The 19,541-nt window shown below is 42.4% G+C and overlaps 1 protein-coding gene across 2 annotated transcripts in view; it reads left to right on the forward strand.

Moving 5' to 3' along the window:
- Positions 1–19,541, forward strand: part of LOC126483879 (cytochrome P450 6k1-like) — a 68,867-nt gene that overhangs the window by 15,967 nt on the left and 33,359 nt on the right. For both annotated transcript variants that reach the window (XM_050107129.1, XM_050107130.1), the window contains exons 2-3: positions 650–888; positions 13,196–13,458. In XM_050107129.1, the coding sequence (XP_049963086.1) occupies positions 650–888; positions 13,196–13,458 (502 nt within the window). The remainder of the gene's footprint in view (positions 1–649; positions 889–13,195; positions 13,459–19,541) is intronic.

A 19,541-nucleotide genomic window follows, 5' to 3' on the forward strand; every position in this document is an offset into this window, starting at 1 on the left:
TTCGATTTGACGCCACTTCGGCGACTTGCGCGTCGATGGGGATGAAATGATGATGATTACAACAACACAACACCCAGTCACTGAGCGGAGAAAAATCTCCGACCCAGCCGGGAATCGAACCCGGGCCCTTAGGATTGACAGTCTGTCGCGCTGACCACTCAGCTACCGGGGGCGGACGTCAGCGAGCAATAACTGCTCGACTCTGGAGACTTGTGTGGTGAAATTAAAAGTCGGGCATATAAAATAAACTTAAAAATCCATTCAAGCTACAGTGGAGTCGGCACAACACGACGTGGGCAGTTATACCTCCCTAACACAAACTTCAGTTTACATCTCAGGCCATCTTGATTTTCCCTTCCTTAAATCGTCCTTGGTACAAACTTTAATGCATTACTTCAGCTTCTATCCTTATCGAAGATTAGGTTGAGATTCAATACGCCTCCAGGAAAATGTAATTACATCATATCAATTCCCCCTTGTACTGTGAAAATACCGTAATTCCTTTTATGAAACGTTTGCTTTACAAATTGTAATTCACTACCTCCTCCCCCCTTGTAATGTGAAGATACCATAATTGTTTTGTCTTTTCATTTTGTTGCGCATTGTTATGCCAAGGTTTTCATAGCTCTAATGGTAATTCCGATTCCAGGAGCCCGATATGTGGGATTTTACGGATTCAATCGTCCAATGCTCCTGATCCGCGACCCTGAGCTGATAAGAGATGTACTGATAAAGGATTTCGGGACGTTCCACGACAGGGGGATATTCTTCGACGAGGAGGAGCCGCTCAACAGACACCTGTTTGCTCTGACAGGCATCAAGTGGCGCCAGCTGAGGATCAAGCTATCGCCAGCGTTCACGTCGGGCAAGCTCAAGGGCATGTTCAAGGTGAGTGGCGCCGCAGGAGAGGCAGCTGTCCTCGTGGAGACGCCAATCGTCTGTAGTACACTGAAGTTATTTTAAATCTCTTGACTGATTTACAGTTTACATTTATTCTGTACAGTGTTGTGCTACAAGAAGGAAGGAACATACCACTTTCAGTTTATTTCAATTTTATTCAGAGGTTATCGGTCCCACTGGGTCCATTGGGTAGGCCACGTTGCCCCAATGGTTCTGCGTCCACCTTCTCCACTCCGTCCATTTTACTAGCATCGAAATACAGGTCCACACTTGATCCAGGAACTACGCATGTAGTTTGAGTTGCCCATATTTGTGGTGAAAAAATGATGACTAAATACAATTAAAATCAGTATGCAAGGTGATTTTGCTTAGTGGGCGCAAACTGTAGGAGACGATCCTTCAGAGGATAAGGAAGATAAAATGTCATGTGCACACATGGTCAGAAATGTGTTACGAGGGAGTTGGTGATAAAAGATTTTTGACAGTGTAATTTTCAGTGAAGACACATATGGCAACACAACAGGCAAGTCGAGATGTTCTGACTGTACAGTGTTTTAGTTCCACACAGCTCCACACTCAACTGGAGCAACACCACGTAGTAGCCACATGTTACACCACCAAAGGCACAATGTCCAGCAGAAGAGGCACGCTCACTTGCAGGAAGTGCAGATATGACTCTCCTATGAGGCCTTGTGGACGGATAACTGCCGGCCGAAGTGGCCGTGCGGTTAAAGGCGCTGCAGTCTGGAACCGCGAGACCGCTACGGTCGCAGGTTCGAATCCTGCCTCGGGCATGGATGTTTGTGATGTCCTTAGGTTAGTTAGATTTAACTAGTTCTAAGTTCTAGGGGACTAATGACCTCAGCAGTTGAGTCCCATAGTGCTCAGAGCCATTTGAACCAACGGATAACTGGTCCCATGAGGTGGTCGCCAATAATCCCAACCTACACATCGAGACTGAATCGGTGCTGATGGTTTGCTGACACCATACCATAGGGATTTCCCGTAAACCACAGGTGAGTATTGTGAAGATTGTCGATATAGCCCCTCATTAAGGTAGCCACATCTGTGAATAGAATTATATAAATTACAGAGCCATGGAGGCCTTTGTGATGAACCAGCGACAAAAGTGTTGCCATGCAGACAACTCTGTAGGCCTGAAAGTGTTGTAAGTGGTACAGACAGTGACAATAATCATGGGGAATCTTCCACATGTTCCTCCGGGTTACCACGTGCTGATGGGTCACCTACCCGGTTCTGAAAACAGGGCCACTGTTGAAGGTCTTTTATCTCCACTTTCAAGTGGGTGTATCTACTTTAGAACGCATTTCCGGCAATATGGTTCAAATGGCTCTGAGCACTATGGGACTTAACGTCTAAGGTCATCAGTCCCCTAGAACTTAGAACTACTTAAACCTAATTAACCTATGGGCATCACACACATCCATGCCCCAGGCAGGATTCGAACCTGCGACCGTAGCGGTCGCGCTGTTCCAGACTGTAGCGCCTTTAACCGCATGGCCACACTGGCCGGCTCCGGCAATATGTCTGTAACATTTTCTACTCCATATTCTCTCAGTAATCGCTTCCTGCTGTTTGTATCCATTCAGCAAAATCACACTGTAAATATTTTGCTACAGACAAACAGTGCAGAGAAGAAATAGACGGTTTTATTCTAAACAAGAAAATTGAAAACAATATTATGAATACTGAACGAATCAGACAGACACATTAACTACAGATATCGTCTGGAAGCCACTGCATCAACACGCACACATTGTAATAAGAGGGTTGAGGACTTATGCAAAGTCATGAAAGCTGTTAAATTACAGCAAACTCAAGCACTAGGTGAGAAGGGAGGATTTTATTGCGAAAGTACGTGAAAAATTAAATAACGATTATTTATAGATAAATTTCAGGTATGATACCAGAAGCAACAGTAAATATGTCGAGAAGAACGACAGAAACATCCTTAGCACATTCTTTCAGAAGAAAACAGAAAATGAACTCTCCAAATGGAACCAAAACTTGTTTATCATAAAAATAAACAAATTGTAGAGAATGTGATGGCTTTGAACCACATTCGGACTGAAAGTGATCATCGACTCATCAGACGTGAGAAATAAAGAGAGTTGTGGACAGGAGGTCAGATTTGTACATTATCAGAATTTATTTAAGAATAGACAGGTATACCAGATTAAATTAAGGAACACGTCCTACATCTTAGAAAACGAAGGTTATGCAGACATACACTCCTGGAAATGGAAAAAAGAACACATTGACACCGGTGTGTCAGACCCACCATACTTGCTCCGGACACTGCGAGAGGGCTGTACAAGCAGTGATCACACGCACGGCACAGCGGACACACCAGGAACCGCGGTGTTGGCCGTCGAATGGCGCTAGCTGCGCAGCATTTGTGCACCGCCGCCGTCAGTGTCAGCCAGTTTGCCGTGGCATACGGAGCTCCATCGCAGTCTTTAACACTGGTAGCATGCCGCGACAGCGTGGACGTGAACCGTATGTGCAGTTGACGGACTTTGAGCGAGGGCATATAGTGGGCATGCGGGAGGCCGGGTGGACGTACCGCCGAATTGCTCAACACGTGGGGCGTGAGGTCTCCACAGTACATCGATGTTGTCGCCAGTGGTCGGCGGAAGGTGCACGTGCCCGTCGACCTGGGACCGGACCGCAGCGACGCACGGATGCATGCCAAGACCGTAGGATCCTACGCAGTGCCGTAGGGGACCGCACCGCCACTTCCCAGCAAATTAGGGACACTGTTGCTCCTGGGGTATCGGCGAGGACCATTCGCAACCGTCTCCATGAAGCTGGGCTACGGTCCCGCACACCGTTAGGCCGTCTTCCGCTCACGCCCCAACATCGTGCAGCCCGCTTCCAGTGGTGTCGCGACAGTCGTGAATGGAGGGACGAATGGAGACGTGTCGTCTTCAGCGATGAGAGTCGCTTCTGCCTTGGTGCCAATGATGGTCGTATGCGTGTTTGGCGCCGTGCAGGTGAGCGCCACAATCAGGACTGCATACGACCGAGGCACACAGGGCCAACACCCAGCATCATGGTGTGGGGAGCGATCTCCTACACTGGCCGTACACCACTGGTGATCGTCGAGGGGACACTGAATAGTGCACGGTACATCCAAACCGTCATCGAACCCATCGTTCTACCATTCCTAGACCGGCAAGGGAACTTGCTGTTCCAACAGGACAATGCACGTCCGCATGTATCCCGTGCCACCCAACGTGCTCTAGAAGGTGTAAGTCAACTACCCTGGCCAGCAAGATCGGCGGATCTGTCCCCCATTGAGCATGTTTGGGACTGGATGAAGCGTCGTCTCACGCGGTCTGCACGTCCAGCACGAACGCTGGTCCAACTGAGGCGCCAGGTGGAAATGGCATGGCAAGCCGTTCCACAGGACTACATCCAGCATCTCTACGATCGTCTCCATGGGAGAATAGCAGCCTGCATTGCTGCGAAAGGTGGATATACACTGTACTAGTGCCGATATTGTGCATGCTCTGTTGCCTGTGTCTATGTGCCTGTGGTTCTTTCAGTGTGATCATGTGATGTATCTGACCCCAGGAATGTGTCAATAAAGTTTCCCCTTCCTGGGACAATGAATTCACGGTGTTCTTATTTCAATTTCCAGGAGTGTACATGAAACGGATAATTATGTGACACCGGTACTTATGCATTGAAAAAAGGTCTTGGTATTACAAGGAAACCAAAAGATAAAGAAATCGTAATTAAAGAGAAGTCGAGAATTTCAAGCAACCTATAATTAGAACTGCTGAATTGAAAAATCTAACTGAAAATATCTCCCAAAGGGACTCAGAAGATGTACACAATCCAAACTGATCTTTCCCAAGGTTGGCTTCTACCAGTTTTTCCATTTTTATTTAAAGAATTCGTTTTAGTATTTTGCAACAATGAATAACTAAACTGATAGGTCCTTCATATTCACACCTGTTGGCACGTGCTTCTTTTGGAATTGGAATTATTATACTTTTCTTGAAGCCTGAGGGTATTTCGCCTGTCTCATACATCTTGCACACCAGATGGAAGAGTTCGCTCATGTCTGGCTCTCCAAAGGATGATGAAATGTCGTCTACTCTTGGAGCCTTGCTTCAACTTCGGTATTTCAGTGCTCTGTCAAATTCTTCTCACTGTACCATATCCACCATCTCATCTTCAGCTACGTCCTCTTCCATTTCCGTAATATTGCCTTCAAGTACATCTCCCTTGTTTACGCCCTCTAAACTGTGTATAAACAGCATAAGCTATGAAAATTATACAGATGGTACACGTCGGCGTGCTTGACAAAAGTGAGATGAAATATCTTTGTATCATGTTCTTTATTTTTGTGTACCTAAAATACAGATATTCATAGGAGTGATAGTAGATGCATTTCTGTTTACATTATGAACTGTCGGTACATGATCTTGCTTGTGTATTATCGACATCGACGCGGCAGTCAGAGAAAGGTAACGGACGGACCAGAGGAGTGTAAACATTGGATGTGTACAACGAAGAGGCGCTTCAGTTAGGTGTTGCTGAGAGACGAGGTGTAAACAATCATTTGGTTCTGAAGAACAGGTAGTTCTTTTCACATAAGCAGTGAGCTAACTGTAACCAAACGTTTTCTGTTTTGCAACATTACCATGACGAAGGCTGTGGTAGTAAAGAAAAACTAACATAAAATAAAATGTGCTTCTCTTAGTACAAAATCAACCAATTACCACCCAATTCGTTGTGCATTAATTGCAATCAAGTCTTCCCTCTTTTACAGCAGTATCATACGGAAAACTAAATTAAGATTTTTTTTCTTTAAACACAACAGCCACGAAAATGAGACCCATATTACTTTGTTTTCTCTTACACCAGTACTACTATAGGTGTTCTAAACGTCCACCATTCGATTCAACATATGCTTCATTACGACAAAGCCAGTTTCGTCGCACTCGTTCACACACATGCACGTTTGCCTTTATGGTACTGGCAGCACCGAAAATGCTCTGAGTATGTTCATCCACATTATTTGCTTGTTAAGCATAAGTAAGTTCCTTCATATGGTCCCAAATGTAAATATCTAGTGGATTTGAATAACGACTGCATGCTGTCCATCGATATGGACCAGAACGTCCTGGAAATCAACCGCTCAAAAATCTTTGTACTCTGTTACCAAGGTGGGGTGGAGCACCATCGTGGAATATCCATATGTTATGACGTTACAGCTAACGAATGTCCTGTACTAAAGTTGGGTGTAATGTTTCCTGTTGTTACCAGTGAATCGTACAGGCAAATCGTAAGGCCCAATAACGTAATTATCAATTATACCCCATCTCCCCCACCCCCTCCCCCGCGCATTAACGGAAAAGCTGCACTGCAAATGTGTTGCTACTACTCGGCGCGGGCTGTCTACACATGACATGTGCGTGTTACGGAAATTAGTTATTGCGTCACGAGTGATACACAGTTCATCCGTGACGAGTATTTTGTTTACAAAATCATGCTGCGCAAAAATGGTTCAAATGGCTCTGAGCACTATGGGACTTACCATCTGAGGTCATCAGTACCCTAGAACTTAGAACTACTTAAACCTAACTAAGCTAAGGACATCACACGCATCCATGCCCGAGGCAGGATTCGAACCTGAGACCGTAGCGGTCGCGCGGTTCCAGACTGAAGCGCCTAGAACCGCTCGGCCACACCGGCCTGCCATGCTGAGCACTTTGTCACAAAAACCACTCTCGTGGAGGGAAATCTTGTTCTTCCAACGCTTGTATGCGTTGAACGTGGGAAGGTAGCAGAATCAATATGCGATGAACAACATTGTGCGATATCCCGAATTGGTTGGCAATGCTTCTAGTACTCTGTATAGGATCTTGTTCCTCAGCTTCCAATGTGCGTTCTCCGGTTTGTGGCCTCTGCCTTCTGAGCGGGGCAATAAAGAGCCAGCATCTCTCAGTCTATGCAAATTAAATACGCATATTAGAACAGACAATATGTTTCGCAAACAAAATTAAATGCAAAAAGGTAAAGATAACTAACTACTGCACTTCATTACAAATGAATAGCAAAATAATCGTTCAAAAGCAGAGAATTGTGATGATACAAATCTTTGGTGAACAGCAACAAATGTCGGTCAGCAGGTAGTCTTCGTTGTGGGAGGCGTTCTCGATAAATTCGTACAGCTGCCCTCGCAGCACCTTTTGCCTCGCCATAAATTAAATGAATATCGAAAAGTTCAGCGATAGTAAATATCCCTTCCATCCTAATGTTTAACAGAGTAGCAATAACGTGTGCACAGGCAATTCGACAACAGGCCGTAGCTGCCTACGAGTTTGCGACTCACGCTCGCGGCGTCAATGTGCGGATAATTAATCTGTGTTTGGGGGAGGGCGTGGAGCAGCCACCCCGTAGTGTTTTGACGTTTTTAGGCTGGAAGCCTAACGTGCATGGTGTTTACACAAGTGACGTATAATCCGGGTGCACTTTCAAGTGTCTGCTTGTCCAAAGACGTTGTTCCGAGATTAATATTTTTGTTTTGTTTTTTTCGTTGGCAACCGTAGGAAACGGACAAACACGTTAATACACGTTTTAAATCAGTTACTTGTGTTCTGTTAACAGGATTTTTTTGGCAGCTTATATCGTTTACATCCTGTATACTCCTTCCATTTCTCAGCTTTCCCTGCTTCGCTCAGGACTGATTTTGCATCAGAGATCTTGTTATTCAGGCAACTGCTTCTTTTTCCAAATGCCTCTTTAATTTTCCTGTAGGTGATATCCATCTCTGCCCTAGTGATATAACCTTCTAAATCCTTACACTTGTCCCCCAGCCATACCTGCTTAGGCGTTTTGCACTTCCTGTCAATCTCATTTTTCGGAGGTTTGTATTACCTTTCGCCTGCTTCATTTACTGCATTTTTATATTTCTTCCTTCCATCAATTAAATTCAATATCTCTTGTGTTATCCAACAATTTCTACTAGCTCTCGTATTTTTACATATTCGATCATTTGCTGCCTTCATTATTTCATCTCTCAAAGCAACCCATTCGTCTTCTACTGTATTCCTTCCACTGTTGCCGCCATTCGTTTACTAATGCTCGCTCTGAAACTCTCGACAGCCTTTGGTTCTGCCTGTTTATCCAAGTCCCATCTCCTTAAATTCCCACCTTTTTGCAGTTTCTTCATTTTCAGTCTACATTTTATAACCAGGACATTGTGGTCAACTCCACGTCTGAAACTAGAAATGTCTTACAAGCTAAAATCTGTATTACCGTTACATAATCAATCTGAAACCTTCTGGTGTCTCCAAGTGTAAGGAATGATTAAACAGCGCTCTGTGCAAAATTCTACCAGGCGGCTTCCTCTTTAACTCCTTTTCCTCAGTACATATTCACCTACTATTTTCTCATCTGTTTCCTACTACCGAATTCAAGCTCCCACCGCGATTAAATTTTGATCTTCTTTAACTAGCTGAATAATTTGTTTTAACTCATCATACATTTTTTCCGTGTCTTCATCATTTGGGGAACTAGTTGCCTTCTAAACTTGTATTATTGTGATGGGTATTGGCTTAGTGCCTATCTTGGTCTCGCTAATACGTTCACCATGCTTTATGTAGATACCGTCTGCAAAATGGTTGCGGATCGAGTTGGTAGTAAAAATGCAATAAAGTAAAACCTGATACCTGATGCTGAGGATTTACTGCATGAACAGTGAAAATGTAGTAAGACATGAACTGTTTTCCTTCCATTACTTTGTGCGGGATATTTGCGAGAAAAAGTTTCGATAAGGTTTGAAATTATGAGTAAAGTTTGTTTGAAGATGGTAAGTGCTCTCATTCGCAAATACTGGACGAATATAGTCCGAATAATTTGTGCGCCGTGAGTTAGGCTGCCTCAAGACAATGTACACAGTCTGTTACTTTAATATTTGTCTTATAATGTCAAACCTTTAACGTAAGATTATTCCTTCTAACGAATAAAGTATGACAGCATTTTAAATTTCAAATTCTGTCAACAGTTACAGGGGCTGGACGAAAATGTAGAAACAACACAAACACAACACATCTCATACCTGAACTTCTCCTTTACTGCATCTGTCTTATATAGGTTTCAACTGGAGGCTCTCCATCGTCTCTTGTTCTGAGCATCTTCCTTCATCTCTTTGTATGTTCATCCTCTTGTAGTGTCATCCATCATTCCAATCATTCCAATTCTTTTTCTACCTGTTCTTCTCATTCCTTTCACTTTTTCCTCTATAATTCTTTGTTACAGACAGTTCCAATGCAGTGTTTGTCCCAACCAAGATTTTTCCCCTTTCTGATTACTTCCAGCAATTATCTTTCTTGCCCTATTACCTTCATTACTTATTCATTCTTAAGTCTGTCAATCAGCTTAAACATTATCTCCATAGCCAATGTTCATAACTTTCTAGTTATGTTTTTCTTTCTTATAATACTACACTCTAGGGATAACATTTAGCAGATCTTTTCCTCAGCTCCATTGGAACTCTTTTAGATGTTAATAATTGCTTCACCGTTTCAAATGTTCTCCTTCTCATAGTCATCCTTCTCATTGTTTCTGTACAACTGTTATTCTGTTATTAAACTTCTCAGATACAGAAAGAATTGTACTCATACTGTCTTCTTCCATCTTCCGCTTCTTTCTTACTTATTCTAATCATTTTCCTCTTTCCTATTTTCTTATTCCACCAGCGCTACTTGATCATACGCATATTTTATAGTCTGTATCCTTTCAGTCGTAATGCCTCTTGTATCGTCTCTGGCGTTATCTATCAGATTATCTCCATGTAAGTTGAATAGCATCGGGGACACTGAGCCTTAAACCCCTTCTAATGCTCATCTCTTCCATCCCCTCATTCCCTACTGTAATTTTCACTTTTTGCTGTGAATACATCTCCTTTATTAACCTTATATCTTTCCAGTCTAGACCCATATCTTATAAAATTCTGAACAGCATACCCAGTTGACTATCGAAAACCTCCCCCCAGACCATAATAGAAAAATACACCTTGTTCATTTGTATAATTCTTTTTTCAATCATCCTGAGACAACACGTAGCATCTCGTGCTCCTTTACCTTTTCTGAAACCAGTTTGATCTTCCCCAGTGTCTTCTTCAATTTTCTTGTTAACTCTGCCTAGTGTGACTCTAGTTATAGCCTTTGTAAGATGACTGATACAACCAGTTGTTCTACGGACTTTGCCTTCTTTTGTATCGCACTTTTTCCGTAAGATAGGGTGCAGGAAAATCGTTGGCACTCAGTCCAGTTCCAGTCGTCTAGGAATGCATAAGTACAGATCCTATATGGTTTTCAAGAGAATCTTGTTCCATTCTTTCTACAAAACAGTGGCAAGTTCAGGTAACGACTGTGAACGTGGGTAGCGATCACGTACCCTTCTCTCCAACGCAGACCTCAAAGTCTGAGTAATACTGAGATGTGGGGACTATGGTGGCCGGGGTGATGTGACATTCCAAATTAGTGGTGACAAAGCCAGTCCTGGACAATGTGAGCCGTGTAAAGAGGGACCCTGTCGTCTTCAAACACATCGTCACCATTGGGGAACATACATTGTACCATAGGATGAATCTGATCAGCCAAAGTGGTTATATAATCGTTGGCAATAATGCGATCTTGCAGAGAAGCCACGGAGCCCACGGCATACCATGATATGGCTCCCCAAATCATCACTGACCACTTGCAATGTTTCACCCTTGAGACATAAAGTTGCAAACAGTCTGCAGCAACACTCGACCGACCAAAAGACTTTCTTCCATTGCACCATGGTTCACCTTTTATAGTTTCAGCCCACGTTTTCCTGTTATAAGCGTTTGCATCTCTGACGGACGGTTTTGGAGTTCCAGCTTGCCCTGCAAATTGCAGGTTATGGAACCCACTGCATGTTATTTTGGTGCTGACAGGATTCGTGAGTACGACGTTCAGTTCTGCAGTAATTTTTTCAACCATCATCCTCTTATTTTTCGTCACAATTCCCTTCACTAACTGCTCGTCACTATCACTCAACACACACTTTCATCCACGTTGTCACTTAGTGGACAAAGTTCTTCCGCTTACCCCATTTGCTGTTTCAGTCTCCGACATGGTGCCTCTTGAAACGCCAAACACTTGTGCTCTCTTTGCTATCGGAGAAACCACCATATAAGCACCAGCAATTTGAATTCACTTAGCTCCGACAGAATGCACTCACAACTAGACGGAACACTGTTCTCATTGCGACTGACACTTCATCGTATTGAGGGCACTGCACAGGTGCCATTCTTGGTCAAACACGAGAGTGCATCCCGCATGCTTGGCTAGCATCTCCATTTATGTTCAACTACGCATTTCTCATGGTGTTTCCATGTTTTCGTTCATCTCCTGTATCACTTTCTGGAATTCGTTAGACAGGCTATCTGTATCTGGGACTGGGTGACTATTTGAGCCACTTAGGCCGGTATTACACTATCAAATTTCTTTGTCAAAGATTTGATCAAAGATGTGATACAATATTCCGTCCAATATATTTGACAAAGATCTTTGACGTAGCGCTAGAAGGGGTATTACACTGTCATCAAATTTTTCGTCAAAGTTCAAGATGGCTGAGAACAACTTGTTATTAACCGCAGCAGTTGTACGTACTCCAATTGCATTGTGTGCACATGCGGAAAATAAGTGGGGGAAAAAATGGAACCATACATACGAGGTTGACAATCTTAAAAGTCCTGGGATTACAACTTGATAATAAATTCAGTTGGGAGGAGCACACCACAGAACTGCAGAAAGGCCTTAACAAATCTGTATTTGCAATTCGAGTGTTAGCGGACATAGGCGACATAAAAATGAAAAAGCTTGCATACTTTGCCTACTTTCATTCCATAATGTCATATGGGATAATGTTTTGGGGTAAATCAAACAAAGTCAAACAAAAGTTTTCAGAGTCCAAAAGCGTGTAATACGTATTATTTGTGGAGTAAATTCGCGGACGTCCTGCAGAAACCTCTTCAAAGAACTGGGTATACTAACTACTGCCTCTCAGTATATTTACTTCTTAATGAAATTTGTCGTAAATAATATATCTCTTTTTCCAACAAACAACTCAGTTCATACATACAATACCAGGAACAAAAATGATCTGCACAAGGACTTAAAAGCACTTACTTTAGTTCAAAAAGGGGTCCACTACTCAGGAACACTCATCTTCAATAATTTGCCAGGAAACATTAAAAAATTAGTTATAAATAAAGATCAGTTTAAAAGGAGCCTGAAAGACTTACTACTGGCCAACTCCTTCTACTCCATTGGCGAAATTTTTAATAGAAACAAATGATGTATTGTATTTATTCATACTATTAGGATTGTTATTTCAGCTTAAAAAATCGACATGTTCAACATCCACGACGATCTCCTCAGCACGGGTGTATGGAACGAAAAACTAATCTAATCTGGGTGAAGCCGTGGGTTTTACGACGACACGATAAAAGCATTCAACAAAACTTGTTACGTGAGCTTACAGTGGAAGACGTCAAGTTGTACATCAATCACTTAAGAATGGATGAGCATACATTTCTGTATGTGCTCAATGAAGTGTATCCTCATATCACAAAGCACAATATTCACTTAAGAACTGCTACATCTTCAGAAGACAGGCTCACTGTAACACTCCGATTCCTTGCTACAGGAGAGGGTTATGTTAGGTCAGGTCTGGTCTCCAATCTTCTTAATCTATTTTTGTATTCAGGGTGCCTCACGTTGTAAAGCGCCTCATCAGCTTCAGACATCTCTATTAATTTTGTAGTTGTCGGCACACACCAATTGTATTTACCGGCAATGTTTATAAAAACACTACAGACGACAGAACGCTGCAGTGATTCTAGCGCTCCATGTGGTAACGTGTCACATTGTAGTGAACAGAAGACAAGCGGTTTCTTTGATCAAATATACAGCGAGGCCCTAGATTTGATCAAATATTGGACGACATTTGACAAAGTCCCTATTACACTATCAAATACCTTTGACAAAGATATTGGACAAAGATATTGGACAAAGAAATTTGATAGTGTAATGCCGGCCTTACTGATACAGATTGTCTGGATGACTGATTATTCGCGTCCTCTTTCATCAGTATTAACTGCCCGAGAGGACTCTCGGGCAGTTTTCAAGTGATTGTAAGGTCACGAGTGATTCGCGTCCACTAAGAGACACTGCGAGCAGAGCCAGTGAGTAGTGAGTGGGTGTACTTACTTATCCAGACGCTGGTGGACTGCGGCCACGAGATGGCGGCTGTGCTGGAGGGGGTGGCGGGGCGCGGCGAGACGGTGGAGGTGCGCGAGCTGCTCGCCAGGTACTCCACCGACTTCATCGCCTCCGTCGGCTTCGGCATCGAGGTCCACTGCCAGCGCGACCCGGACAACGAGTTTCGTCGCTGGGGGCGCAAGATCTTCGAGCCCTCCCTCATCACCGGGCTCGCCATAATGCTGTCCATCATCAGCCCCAAGTTGACCAGATTCATTCAGTAAGTGGCAGTCTGGGGCAGTCACATTAACTTTAAAATGACGGTAAATGATTTTTCTTTCTTCTCACTGTATTTTTAGCACACCCCCTTGATCCATAATGACGGTAGTCGTATATTGTGGCATGGACTTTAGGAGACATAGACAGTGACGAGAGTTGCTCGTCTATCCGCCAAACATTAGCAGCATTAAATAATAAAATATCGCCAGTTCTTTTTTGTGATCTTTCCAAACTGACTGATAGTGTGGACCACACTAACTCTTGGAAAAACTTAGTTTTCTGGAGTAGATGGTATTACACACAATTGGTTTGAATTGTGGAATCGTAGAATGCAAAAAGCTGTGCTGAGCAATTCCTACAATGGTGAAAAGAGAGAAAATTATAGTAACTGGGGGAGAGATCACAAAAAGAGATCTGCAACGTCCGCTACAATTCCCTATTTTCATAATAAGACACCCAAAAAAACCGACACATTAGAAAGCAATTGTCCGAATGGGACGAAATTGGTAGATGCGACTTATGTATAGAGACAAACAAATTATTACAACTTCAGAAAATTTGGATGATTTGTGCAAGAGAAACAGCTTCGCAAATTGAGCAAGTCAATAACGCGTTGGTCCACCTCTGTCCCTTATGCAAGCAGTTATTTGGCTTGGCATTAATTTATGGATTTGTTGGATTTCATCCAGAGAATATCGTGCCAAATTCTGTCCACATGGCTCGTTAGATCGTCAGAATCTCGAGGCAGTTGGAGGGCCCTGCCCATAACGCTCCAAATTCTCAATAGGGGAGAGATCCAGCGACCTTTCTGGCCAACGTAGGGCTCGGAAAGTACGAAGACAAGCAGTAGAAACGCTCGCTCCAAATGGGTGGGCCTTATCTTGGTGAAATGCAAGCCTAGTAAGGCTTAGCATGAAGGACAACAAAACGGGGCATAGTATATCTTCGACGTAGCGTCGTGCTATAAAGGTGCTGCGAACAACAACCAAAGGGCTCCTGCTATGAAACTATATGGTACCCCAGACTATCACTTCTCGTTTTTGGGTCCACATGCCGAGCGACAGTAAGGCTGGCATCCCACATCTGGGAGTCTCCAGACGCTGGTCATTGTCCCTCATTTCGAAGTGGTACTCATCACTGAAGACAATTCTATTCTAGGAAATAAGATTCCAGACCAAATGTGTCAGGAGACTGCCCAGACAGTGGTGATATACCAACATGACTGTTGCCTGGTATATGGCCTAACAGCCATGAGATGCCCGTTCTTCTCATTGCAAGATCCCTTCGGTTGTTGTACGCAGCACCCTTACAGCACAGCTCTACATATACTGTACCTTGGCCAGCAAAGCCGCTGGATCGCTCCCCAATTGAGAACATTTGGAGCATTATTGAAAGGACCTTCCAACCATCCCGGGAGTTTGACTATCTAACGTGCTAATTGGACAGAATTTGTCACGACATACCTCAGGAAGACATCCAACAGCTCTTTCAATCAATGCCAAGCCGAGTGCCTGCTATCATAATGGCCAGAAGTGGACCAATGCGTACTGACTTGCTGAAGCTCTAACTCCTGAATAAATCATTCAATTTTCTGTAATTGTAATCATTTGTTTATCCGTATCTGTACATCACATCTACTGGTTTCTGTCCGATTCCGATAATGCCTTCATAGTGCACGGTTCGTTTTTTTTTTTTTTTTTTTTTTTTTTTTTTTTTTTGTATGAGATTGACCTTCCACTTAACATTCAACAAGCAGAACTGGTACTTTTTACAGACGATAATAGTGTTATAATAAACCGCATTAATGATGTTTCTCGAAGAATCATTAAGTGGTGCTCTGAAAGTGCACGCTCTCTTAATTTTGAGAAAACATTCTGTATTCAGTTCTGTACAACAAACAGAGCCACACAAAAAACTGATGTAGCCCATGAACAGGAGTCAGTAAACAGGGTAGAATGCTCCAGATTTTTGTACATATTGATGACAACTTGAACTGGAATAAGCACATTACTGAGCTTCCCACACTCTTTAAGGTCTGCTACTTTTCCTCCTCGTATATTTGCTAGTCTTGGAAGCAAACGAATTACCCTCCTTACAGATTTTGCATATCTCCATTCAATAATGTTTACTGAATAACTTTATGGGCAAACTCATCACCTTGAGAGAAAGTAATGGTCGCGCAAAAGCGAACAGTAATAATAATATGTGGTATTCGCTTGTGGTCATCATGTAGGTATCCCTTCAAGGAATTGGGCAATACACAATACATTTTTGTTAATTAAATTCGACATAAATAATCCCTTAGAGTTTGGGAAGAGTACTCATGTCCACAATTACAACAATAAAGGAGGAAAAAGTGGGCTTTATTACCCATTATTGAAACTTCAGTGGCCCAGAAAGGAGTTCAGTATGCAGCAATAAAAAGTTTTGGTCATTTGCCCAAAAACATGAAATGTTGACGAATAGCAAAGTAAGCTTTAAACTTAAACGAAAATCGTTTCTCCTGGATAACTGTTCCATAGACTAATCTGTATTTAAAAACTGGTAGTCTGTAAAAAATTGTTTTTTTAATATAGCTGCACGAGTAGGAATAAAAAATAAGAAATAATGTTTTCGTTGATATTAACAGTAAACATATGTACATATACTGTAAACTGACTCATTTCAAATCAATTCGAGGAAAGAATGATTTATATAACATGCAATCAACTAGCCATCGTGATTCGTGACTGTGCGAGAACACTATACAGGTTGGTCCAAACTGGTTCCAAAGTTAGCACATTTGACCACGTGGTGGACAGCTGGTTCCTGTATTGTTCTTTGGCGAGAAACTGTGACAGGCGCACCAGGGGCCTCATTTCATCCCGTGTAAACATCCCCCACGCGAGTGTCCTTCCACCATTTGGCTGACCATTACTCCATTAAAACGCACGACGCATCGCTTCATGTGGGTTGTAACTGTGGCGATTCCCAATCTCAACTGAACAGACAGCCTTGATCCTAATCGTTGATGTTCGAAATAAAACGTAGTTCTATTTGTAAAGCGTTGCTGCGACAAACCATAGCTTTTAACAGATCTCACTGAAAATTATTACCAGCACAAAATACTTTACTGGGATCCTAAATAATCATCTCACTGCTTAGTATTAATACCCGCGGCTGTGCTGAGTATTTCTACTAGGCTCAATCGTCTCCTCTACTGAAATTCTGTCACTTTCGAATTAAACATCGTCGCCTTTCCCCCATTCTGATAGTATGACTGGATAACCTTTAGAGCTTTTCTCTGAACTATTGCCTTTGTCCATGGTGCTAAGCGAATCAATTTGTTTTCTTTTTTTTTTTTAGTTTGTAAGTGTCAATTATAACTTTCCTGTCAAAACCTTATGTAACGTACTAGCGAGTACCTAGCATGCCTTGCATGTCATTCAGGGAAAGAAAATGTTTGTGTTTAAATTTTATTTGTTGAAGTGCTTTTGGATACACTATAGTTTTTTGTGCATAGCCAAATAAATCAGGTTTCCCTACACACCGGAAGGCCACACACAACTGCCCAGGCGAGAAGATTAGGATTCGTCAAATTTAATTCACAAACTAGAGCAATTGTCCCTGTGCTTCGTTGATGGTCATAGCAAATGCGAGTCGCACCAGAAACCGCAAACGTTTGAATTCAAATGGTATACCTGTTGGGATCTTTGGGGCAGGTAGTAACTGTATAGCTTTTCATGCAAATTTTGCATTTGAAACTGTAGCTTCGATTGTATTGTTCATTTTTGTCACTGACATTCTGATGCGGTTGAAAGTCGTGGTGGATTTATGTTTCGGAGCAAAATGTAGAGAAGTCGTTTGATTTCGATTTTCGCATACATATCGACAATGTATTGACAGAACAAATGTCCACATTTCGAGATGTGATTTTCGTATCGACTGATGATTCACGAAACGTGATGTGAATAATTTTTGCGCCAAATTATGTCATTTGGAAAAATGAATTGTGCTTTCGTATGTTTGCCAAGAAATATTCGATTGCGTTATGTCATCTGATACCAAGGCTGATAAAGGTTTCGGATAGTGAAAATATTCTAGCAGTTTCAGTTTTCCCTCCTGTGCACCACATTCCCGGTGTTTAATTCTCAAATTTGAGGTCACCACAATAGAAGCGCAAATTTTTCAAATAACTCCACTTGGATAAAGGCTGTGACAACAACACCGTAATGGAATGCACCGAGATGTAAATCAGTATGCTGTGTTCGTCTGGACCGAGCAATGCCCACTCGAGAACATTCCAGTTTGCCGTTTCTCGTCTGTTTCTGAAGCTCGTAACGCCTTTTTCTTTCGCGCCTGAAGTGTAGATCGAGCAATCGTTTGTTTTGGTGGCATAACTCATTTGACAGCAAAAGTAAAGTTTTGAGACGGCTATTAGAAATTCGCTTGGAAAAAGAAAAGAGAATGAGAGTGATACCTGTCTCATAATGTCCATCGGCAACTGGAATTTCAGAGTGAACCGCACTTTTTATGTCACACACTAACGGAAATGTCGCTATTTGTATTTGATTAAATTCAGTTACGTGATGCGTATGTACTCACACATCGAAAACACACACCTGCAGCTAAGCTATATGAAATACACACAAAGATTGAAACTACTCGTTCGTCACCTATAGTAAAATCGATATACTAATTGAGAAAGTTTGGCGGGTGTACGCACAAAATTTCAGTGCAGTCGGATGAATGCTGTGGGATGGTATGTGGGACAAATGAAGACACAGTTATTTGTGTATGTAGATAACCAAATGCAAATGCTGAAAGCACACATTTCTCATCAGTTCATCTACTCTACTAGCATTCAGCATATGAAACAGTGAATCAAAGAGGCCTAGCTGGCACAACCAAAATCCTTCAATCCATTTAGAATACAAAAGCAGTGACTGACTATACAGTGTGTTTCAAAAAGTACTTTACAACTTTAAAATTTCATGTAAATTTATTGAAAGAAGATATAGAACTGGGTTTAGTGTTATTTTGTAGGGAAACACATCAAGTTTTTTTTTACCTTCAAGTAAAGATGTTGTATGTGGCTTCCATTGGTTATCCTGCACATGACTCATCGCAAGTCGGTTTCTTCCCAAACTCGCTGTAGCATTGCAGGTGTAACTTTCTCAGTGACGGCGTAAATTCTTGCTCTAAGTTCAGGTAGAGAAGCCGACACAGAAGGTTCAAACACAGTATTCTTGATGAATCCCCATAAAGAAAAGACTAGTGGTCTCAGGTCTGGGGAACTTGGAGGCCATGCAATTGGCGCATCATGGTCAATCCATCGATCTGGAAAGCGGTCACTGAGATAATCCCAGACGTCAGCCAGGTAGTGGGGTGGAGCACCATCTGTCATGAAGAAAATATTTTGTTATTGGTCATCCTCGTCGATCTGTGGTATCAAAAATTGTTGTAACATATCCAGGTACACTACATCGTTCGTGGTTCTCTCACGGATAAAAAGGGGCCGTACACTTTGTTCTTTCTGAATGCACAAAAAAAAGGTTCAGTTTAGGGCTATCACGAACATGTTGTAATGTTTGATGTGGATTTTCACTGCCCCAAATCCTGCAGTTGTGTATGTTAACCTTGCCACTTAAGTGAAAAGTCGACTCGTCAGAAAAGATGATTTTGTCCAAGAAATGTTCATTCTCATGTAATCGATTTAACATATCAGCACAGAACTTCTTGCGAGCAATTTTATCAGTATCTTCTAGTGCTTGTACGATCGTCAATCTTTACGGTTTCAAATGCAAACTGTTTCTCAACACACGCCAAACATTCATATGTGTGATTTGCAGTTTGCGAGATGCATGGTGGGTCGATTTCGTAGGGCTGCTGACAAAACGTCGTCTCACTCTCTCAACGACGTCGTCAGGTGTGCTTGGATGACCTACTGATTACCCATATCTTACCGACTGCCCTGTTTCTACAAAACACTTATGCCACTCATAATTTAGAGGACTACTAGGAGGATCTTTAGCGTACTTGGTACAGAAATCGCGATGAACTATTGTCGCCGACTTCAATTCTTCAAACCAAAACACGCAGCTT

The sequence above is a fragment of the Schistocerca serialis genome, chromosome 6 (assembly GCF_023864345.2).
Source record: "Schistocerca serialis cubense isolate TAMUIC-IGC-003099 chromosome 6, iqSchSeri2.2, whole genome shotgun sequence".
In the NCBI taxonomy this organism is placed as follows: Eukaryota; Metazoa; Arthropoda; class Insecta; order Orthoptera; family Acrididae; genus Schistocerca; species Schistocerca serialis.